Consider the following 8907-nt stretch of genomic DNA (forward strand, 5'->3'; position numbering starts at 1 on the left):
AGAATAAGAGAGAGATATATATATATATATATATATATATATATACACACGTTGTGAACACTTCTATCCAGAACCAATGCTATGAAATACTTGAACACAAAATAATTTTGATTGATTAATGGTCATTTAAGAAAATGACATCTAACAAAATAATCTGTTTGAGATTATTGACATCTTTGGGAAAAGAAAATGATGACTACTAAAAAAAAAGTGGGTGGAGAATTTCCAATATCTGTGGGGAGAAAAGGTACACAAAAATTTAATAAAAGGCAACAAAACCCAAAATAACATGACTCTGTTCTTAATTCGATATATAGAAGAACTCATCTTCTGGTAACCATAACTTACAACACTGGTGGACAAACATTCATAATGCATGGACAAAATCAAAGGCCAGGGAATCCAATTTTCTCAACGTTTACTGATCCCAGGCAACTGGCTATCCAATAGGGTCTTTAATTTATCCAGCAATGTTACTTTGAAACCATTCAATATCATACATGAAATCTTGTTGATCTGAAAACATCAAGCACGTGCAACTTTCATATAAGCCTTAATTCATACTCCCCTGCCATGGTTATGTATCTCACCCATGGAAGAGCTTGGTATCCACTCTTTTCAATAATCTTCAGGTAACGAACCTACAAAACCCAGCGTTCACATAAATTTAAAACTAATTTCGCCTTTATTCTTTATGTTTCAACATAATCATGAAATAGTGTTATTTGAAGACTCTTATATCTTATTAATAGCTAGCTCTATGACCACTTACTAAATCAACTTGATATCCTAAATCAAAATCTTCAGTGGTTTCTGTTGCACGCTAACAGCCAGTTGAGAATATTTTGAATCTAACAAATGGTACTCAACGAGAACCTAGGACAACCTTAACTTTATCCTCTTTTCTGCCTAGGAGTCCTTATTAAGAATGATGGTCTAAGAGAGATCGAGATGTCCCAAAAGTATCAAAGCAATCATGTCCATAAAAGAATACCTGTATTCCGGAAACCGTAAAATATGGTATCTCAAACTTCACACGTATAGGAGCTTTTCTTTCAGGAGTTGATTCTTCAGCTGTTACACTTGGAAGGTGAAACTCTGCTCTCAACAGATACTCCTATACATATCAATTTAAAGCAGAATTATTAAAAAGCTGAAGTTTGCAGCACAAGAAACAACCCAAATATCTGATTAGTATAGCTACAACTCCTGAAGTACGTGAATGCACAGATATATGTAAATAAATCCATACCTTGCCACCAGGAAAAGATCTTATCTTCCATATTAGCGCGTCATTTTCAGGTGCATACGTTGCAGATCCTAATGATGTCCGAATATTTGGGTTAGTGGCATCCGTTTGCACAGGTACCTCAATCTCAACATTTGTTGCAGTGCTGTGCAATTAAATTTTCATGAGTACTAATGGAATCTTAGACATTAGGGTTCCCACAGGACAGAGCAATTGACTTGACATGAAGAGTAATTAGACCCCAACCCCTCCCATCTCCAAAAAAATACATGAAAAAGAAAAAAAAATCAATTACCTGCGCTCTTTGAACTGGCTTCGAGCTTTTACCAGGATCTCAATGCGACTTTTTGAATGCCTTTCAATTTGAGCTTCAACCCAAATTAACGGTTTGACCTGAAAGAGATGCAATGAAATTCATTACAATCAACAAATCCATAGAAAATAAAAATGAAGAAAAGTGCACTAATAGAGCATGAGGTTACCTGCGTACTGAGTCTATAAGTCATGAGATCAAAAGCTCCATCAGGTGGAACGAAGGATATAGTCCGATCATTTTCAAACCGGGCCAAACGCACACACCTAAGCAGATTTTAAGATATAGTGTGAGGCTGTAGGAATATTGGTTGGTTAACCACTCAAACAGTAATAAGACCAATACAGGCACTCGGAACCAAACATTAAAGTTACATACTGATGAAATTTGATGTCTTCCAAATCAATGGCCTTTCCCTTTGTTGTTCTGCCTTGTGCCTCCAATAACACTCTATCATTTAAGCCCAGCTTACACTCAGGCATACCACTGTTGCAGGAAATGAGCATATACACCCAAGTTATCAGATGAAAGACAAGATACTTGAGCATGTACTTACAAATAGCAAACTCTAAAATATATATATATATATATATATATATATATATATATCAGGCCTTTTCAGATACGGACCTCCGTATTTATTCAAAAGGTACGGATTTCCTTAATTGACATACTTTTCGATCATATTTTCTCATCTCAACCATTCATCTTTTAGGTATATATGAGTAGATCATCTCTACAAAATTTTAGCCAAATTGATAATCATTAAGGTATTCAAAACTGTGAATTACACGAACGGTTCCTGTTGAACAGATTTGGTTCGTTCATTGCAATCATATAGTTTCGATACCTTAATGATTATCAATTTGGCTGAAAATTTGTAGAGATGATCTACTCATATATATTTGGACCTGATGATATCTCTATATATATATTATTATTTAAACGAAAAACACTGCAACAGTAAATGCACCAAAGTTATCAGATGTGAAGACTAGATACTTGCCTTAAGGTCAATAAGATTTATTAGGAAAACAGAAAAGATTGGTACCACTTAGGAGAGACCATACATTCACCACAGCAAAGTATTTGGTTTTTGGTCAGGAAAAAACAGGACTGATATTGAATGCAAGTGGATTTGCACACTAACATACAGCAAACGAACTAGAAAATTCTGAAATAATATCTCAATCTAAATGTTTATGTTTACTAAGTATTCGGTAAGAGCATAAATCTACCAATATGTTCAGCTACAGAAGTACGAATTAGACTACTAAACACACAGATTAAAGAATAAAATAGAGTAGACATTTTTGCAACATGAAACATCACATTGAAAACACACCTCAAATAAGTTCTCATCTTCAAAGCACCAACAACATCAGACCTAATGATTTGTCCATTGCTGTTGACGAGTATATTAACACTCTCCACCACATCAAGAAAAACCTGCAAGAATACAAAAAAGACCAAAGGTAAGTTATACACTGTCTGTTGTTCAAAGAAGGATATTTTTTCTTTTCTTTTCCCAGTGTAAGGTACCTCATTCTTCTTGTAACGTATCCCTTCACTGCGCCAAGACACTGCATTTGTTACGGCCATCGGAGGCCTCTGGTTAACTTCCATCCTGTAAGCATCAGTCTTGATAAATTCACTTAAAATCTTCGCTTCAGTAAATTGAGGGTAACCGAAGTCCATCATTTCGTCAAGCAACTCATACTACAAGAAATGACACAACAGAAACACATCAAACCACAAAACTCCAACATCAAAACTACGCAAAACGAACGGCACAAACATCTCCTTACCACAACCACAAAGTTATCCCTAAGTGACTCCTCCTCTAACTCTTCGAAATAATGCTTGAACACCTGCCAATCACAAACTCACAATTTACGCAAAGTCCACACCGAAACCAAAACCACGAAACTGAAACAGGCACGAAGCTCATAATTGACCAATAGATCTTACATCAACAATGCGGTGCAAAAAGAAGAGAATGCTGGCAGCATTGCAGTTCTGCCGAGACGCCGCCATCAGGTACACATTGTTATGCTGCAGAAACATGTAGCTCACGCCATTATCGTTCACTACTGGATCGTGCGACTCCGCATCAACCTGAAACCACACAATGCATTTATCAAACAGATCAAAACCACAATTCCAATCCACTAATTCCAACTCTAATTCCTTCAATTCTCGCAAATTTCAATCACTCGATCAAAGAAATTAGGAAAAGTAAAAGGAAGAAGGACCTCTTTGTCGATGAGCTTAGTGAAGAAGCGCTCGGCCTGGACGGCGGAGACGTCGCCACGATAGTCGCGCCAGATGAGAACGCGGCCTTTGATGTCTAGGAGGAACAGCGCCGAGACTGCCCCTGCCATTAGGTTTCCGGGGAGGCTCAGATCGGAAAACCACTTGATGCGATCTGTGGATTTCTGGATTTGGTAGTCTAAATTAGCAAGAAGAAGAAGAAGAGGAGCTGAGGTTAGATCTAAACGCTGGAGCTTGAGGCTCTACGACGTCGTTTCTGCCATCGAAGGTTTTAGTCTTTCACCGTGAACCGGCTCCTCCTCTCGTCAATCTCTCTCGGAACGAAGGTGAATATTTGCTTCTTTCAGACGTTAGAGACCCTGCTGGTCTATGCTACTTTGCATACGACGTCGTTTTGGGCTGACTTAAAATGTCAGTAATAAATTAATAATTACCACCCAGATTTCTATTTTTGATATTTATTGGAAAATAGACAGGCTTTTATTACATGTATCAATAGTCATTTTCGTTTTTTAATTTAGCTTCATTCTCAACATCATTTTTTTTTGGTTACAAACGGAGCTCAAACAATTATCAACATCACTTCATTGGTTCACTTTTTGTTCGTTACACAACATAGTCTGATCAAAATTTGTACTTGATAAATCTAAGTAATCGAAGAGGATTAACCGTTTAAAGACTACAACATTATGAATGTCAAAATAGTTGTTAGTATTGTCAGTCTCACGATAGTTTAATAAAGTTTTATATTTCTTGATTTAGCTAACACAAATGACAATAATCGTTAAAAATGCTTTAATTATTAATTTGTTTATCGTTATATAATTACAAATTTCATTGAAAAATTAGAAAACATAAGTGCTTGAATTAAAACATAGTAACGACAGCGCCAACCCACATTTCCCAAAGAAAATAGGGCCATCACAATTGGGAGCACATTTTGTCATTAAATAAATAAAAGTGAATATAAGGGGCGAAGGGGACCAAACCAAAACCTTACCCAAAAAAAGTAATTTGTTGCTGTTGAGATTCTCCCATAACCAAACCCTGGTAGTAATATCCAAAGCAGAGAGTTGCTAAGCCGTAGAATCAACAGCATTCAAGCTTCAAGCAATTAGTAAGTTCATATTCTTATTATTCAGTAATCACAGTATAACTTTCTTATTGATTAGATCACAACTGGTGTCACAAGCTAGATAAACTACAAAGGTGCTGAACAATCTAACAATTCACTGCAAAGTCCAACAAATCTGTGCTATAGGATATTTTCAATTTGCTAAATAAAACATCGGTAATCAGATTACAAAAGTCAAGAAATGAGAGTGACCATTTCTCAAAAGTAAAGAGCTGTGGTTTTGATCATCATCTTCCATTAAATAAGCCACTGAAAACTTGACTGTTACCCCCAAGTTGTGCTTCCCACTCAGTAGAGTTTGTCACAATTTGAGAGAGGTGCACTACAATCTCTCTCATTTCTGGCCTTCCCACTGCTTCTTCACTCAAACACCACTCTGATATTTCCGCCATCTGCAACACTCATCAGGTTTCACATCAATATCAGAATTACTGACAGCTCCAAAGGTAATCTATAGTACCCTTTTAGATCTGCTGCTTAAAACTGTATATAAAATTGAAGATAAACCCTGAATTGCAAATGGATGTGTGTGTATGAAATCAAATACCTTGAATATCTCTTCTATAGGATAGGTGCCCTGGAGACTAGGGTCTGTGATAGCCCCCAAAGCTAATTCTGGGTGATCATCATGGAACACCTTTTTTATCTGGTATTATGAAAGAAATCAAATTTAGATTTGCAATGAGTGAGCACCATGTACAAAGATAGATACTTTATGCATTTATGCAGTGATGGGCATTTGGGGGTTTTGAGCTTTGGAAGTTTCGCATTTGGGGATTAGGGTTTCATTGCTTGAGGATTTTAAGTTTTGGGTTTTTTTTTTTGGAGTCTGGGATATTGTTGCTTAGATTTCTGTTTTGTTGAAGATTCAGTTAAAACTTACTACTGTAATCAAAGATTTCATCTTTGCAGGCTCCCGGTGGTCACGGAACAGTGCACGTTGCCCTGTAATCAGTTCTCCAAGTACCACGCCAAATGCAAATACATCAGTCTTGTGAGTCACCTGGAGCTCCTGCACAGATCTTCACAATAACATGGATGGTAAACTGTATATACTTACTGCTCTAGTATCATTTGTTAGTAGTATAAACTATAAAGTAATAAACCAGCAAAGACATTAAAACTTACTCTGGGGGGAGATAGCCCGGTGTTCCAACCAGTCTAGTGGCAATAATATCTTCTTCATTGGTTCTTCCAACAAGCTTTGCCAAACCAAAATCTGCTACCTAATGATATGCAATTTAAAATAACAACTAAAGAACTAAACATGTATTGTAAGAAAGTTGCATAAGAGATGGTTGGAGTAGAACAAATTGTCTAGATAAGTTATAGAATCTAGGATAACTTAGTCAGGCAGACAATAGCGATGGACTAGATGATGTTAATGAAGTCATAAATTTGGTACCTTTGCTCTGAGACCCTCATCAAGTAGAATGTTACTTGTCTTTATATCACGGTGCACATATCGGGCTTTTGTGTGGTCATGAATGTATTCAATACCTTTTGCAGTATCCAGTGCAATTTGTGTTCTTGCAGTCCAGGAGAGAGGCTGATGACCTGATTATGACATATTAGTTTTCTTTAACAATGCATTGTAGGTACTTAAGAATCTCAGCATTTACTTAAGCTAAGCAATGCGCGCAATTTGAGTACCTTTAAGCAATGGATCATGAAGATGTTCGCTCAGTGATCCATTCTGAACATACTCATAGACCAGGTAGAGGTGGTCATCTCCACTGGCATACCCCAAAAGCTCCACCTAAAACAAAGAATTTACAAATGAATGTACGAAAGTCTAGCATATAAGAGGTCATTTATTTAGATTGGTTGCTCACCACATTTATGTGATGGATCTTGCATAAGACCTTTAGCTCTGCAAAGAACTCTTTGCACTTATTAGATCTCATCTTCTTTATGGCGACCTCCTGAAATTTGAAGCAGCTTTTATCTTCTGAAACTTAGTACAAGAAGATACATATAGCTTGGTTTTGCGGCTTTGTTTGTTAGAAATATATAGAAGTTGTGGATTCTGACATACCTTTTTCCCTAGTACTCCGAAGTATACTTTACCATATCCACCCTCTCCAATGATCTTACTTTCATCGAAATAACCAGTAGCCTCTTCAATCTCCTCAAGAGGAAATACTACTGGTCCGTCTGATTCAAATACTGTTGCATCTGTAAATCAACATTGTAGTTTTGCTGCCGTTAGCAAGTTTTCCATGTTTATATTTCCAGGCATCTCTGATCCAACATGCATAAAGTAGTACTTATCAGTGAGTTGGTTAAAAATTTATCTGACCTTCCATGTATTGCTGATGAAGTAACTGATTATGCAACGAAAAAGATTTATTGGCAGACAAAGTTTTGGAAACAACTCTTGGAACTTCAATATTTTCTTTGGCTGCAGCTTTTCTCCTAATAAGGAGGAGGGCAAATGTGCTTAGTGAAAGCAATGTCACACCTGATAGTATACCAACCAATACTTCCCACTTGTGTCTGTATCCTGGTGATAGAAACAAGGTATGACCATCAAGCTCCTACAGAAAATTATCTGTGAATTTCTGGATTCCTGTATCTGCTGCTTTTCTGTTGTCAGAATTCAGCTCTGACTATTGATATATAGGATTTAACTACAAAGTTGTTCAGTCCATATAACTCAATACTTTCTAGGATTATGATCTCAAACAATACGTTTGCCATCTTAAAGCAAATGTAAAAACTAAAAGCATATAAAGTTTCAGTGGTGGAAGATTGAAAGGATACAAAAACATTACTGAATAGTAGTTATCTCATTTCTTTGATGATTCAATCAGTAGTTTTTATGAAAATTGCTGACCAACAAATTAATGATACACCAGCATGCAACAAATAACATCTCTATATCGTGCTGAAACACAAAGAAAAAGAGAATGGATCTGAAACAGAGCTCACCTGGCTTTTTAAGTCCATTCTTTTCCGAGGGCACAAACAACACCCAACCGAGAACTATGAATGACGGGTTCTCAACCAGTTTCTTGTTCATTGTTTCAATGTTTTCTATCTTGGCAGAGAGCAGACTGCCGATATCTGTCAGTGTATCTTTCTCTTGAACTGTGTATGTTACCACAATCTGAGAATCACCATCTACACACCCACAAGGAAGATGAATGGGAAAATCAGATCCTATAGTAAAGTTTTTCTTTTGTTCTTCTATGACAGATAAAGCTTGCCCACTGTAGATATTATTCGATACATCAGAAAATGTGTCTGACAATTTCACTTTGTAGATTGTATCATAGAAATATCCAGTAGTGCCGGATATGTTTTTGCAAGAACAAGGTACACTTATGAGAAGATCTTCTCTATTGCTATACTTTATAGGTTTGACTTGAGATAGATCGACAGAGTACAAAGAGGCGATTTCTTCTTTCTGAAAACCGCTGTTGATGTGGTATAGTGAGGCATTACATGTAGCGATTGTTGCAGAGCACTGGAAAGGGACTATGACAGAAGTTGTGGGAGAAGCAGCAAGGGAAAAAGCTTGAGGAAACAGACTCAAAAATAGGGTGAGAATCAGACAATGAAAGAGATCAACTGATGCCATGGTTGTGCTGTATGGGACTTCTTCGTATGCAGGAAAGAAAGAATAGAAATATAAGACTTTCAAGCCATACACTTGTTAATAATTTGTCATTAGCATTTTGTTTTTCAAGCAAACACCAAATACAATTGGTTGCAACGTCATTTCTTTTCATTTGTTAACTACTTGATTTCCTCATAGTGTTAATAGAGTTGAATTTATAAATGAAGCCCTATATAGATAAGTTTATGAGACCTTTTGTAAGCATCGACGATAATCTAATGTACAACGTACTGGTCTTTGTCATATTTTTGTCTATGGTTCTATCAGAGGCCTTTCATGGTATCAGGAGTGCCAGATCATTTTGTGCAGCA

At 36.6% G+C, this 8907-nt stretch overlaps 1 protein-coding gene and 1 pseudogene across 2 annotated transcripts; both read right to left on the reverse strand.

The window, feature by feature from the left end:
- Positions 1-236: 236 nt before the first annotated feature.
- LOC101291239 (AP-1 complex subunit mu-1-I-like) lies at positions 237-4187 on the reverse strand. Its single transcript, XM_004298943.1, has 11 exons — positions 3818-4187; positions 3534-3680; positions 3371-3433; positions 3105-3281; positions 2908-3011; positions 1941-2048; positions 1732-1828; positions 1545-1642; positions 1253-1394; positions 995-1117; positions 237-641 (listed from the first exon to the last, which is right to left on the reverse strand). Exons 1-11 carry the CDS (start codon positions 3944-3946, stop codon positions 543-545), a joined length of 1287 nt encoding a protein of 428 aa, XP_004298991.1. The 5' UTR covers positions 3947-4187; the 3' UTR covers positions 237-542.
- Positions 4188-5198: 1011 nt separating this feature from the next.
- On the reverse strand, positions 5199-8557 carry LOC101302169 (annotated as a pseudogene). Its single transcript, XR_184794.1, has 11 exons — positions 7906-8557; positions 7666-7674; positions 7265-7477; positions 7010-7167; positions 6807-6896; positions 6625-6730; positions 6377-6528; positions 6100-6197; positions 5855-5993; positions 5519-5617; positions 5199-5363 (listed from the first exon to the last, which is right to left on the reverse strand). The product of XR_184794.1 is annotated as a lysM domain receptor-like kinase 3-like (transcript).
- Between the last annotated feature and the right edge of the window lie 350 nt (positions 8558-8907).

The sequence above is a fragment of the Fragaria vesca genome, linkage group LG5 (genome assembly GCF_000184155.1).
Source record: "Fragaria vesca subsp. vesca linkage group LG5, FraVesHawaii_1.0, whole genome shotgun sequence".
Lineage (NCBI taxonomy): Eukaryota > Viridiplantae > Streptophyta > Magnoliopsida > Rosales > Rosaceae > Fragaria > Fragaria vesca.

Coding starts and splice junctions, on each gene's coding strand:
- LOC101291239 (XM_004298943.1), bottom strand. CDS start 3,946: ATGGCAGGGGCAGTCTCGGCGCTGTTCCTCCTAGACATCAAAGGCCGC. Junction 3,681..3,817: donor CTAAGCTCATCGACAAAGAG/GTCCTTCTTCCT, acceptor GTGTGGTTTCAG/GTTGATGCGGAGTCGCACGA. Junction 1,643..1,731: donor CTTATAGACTCAGTACGCAG/GTAACCTCATGC, acceptor CATCTCTTTCAG/GTCAAACCGTTAATTTGGGT.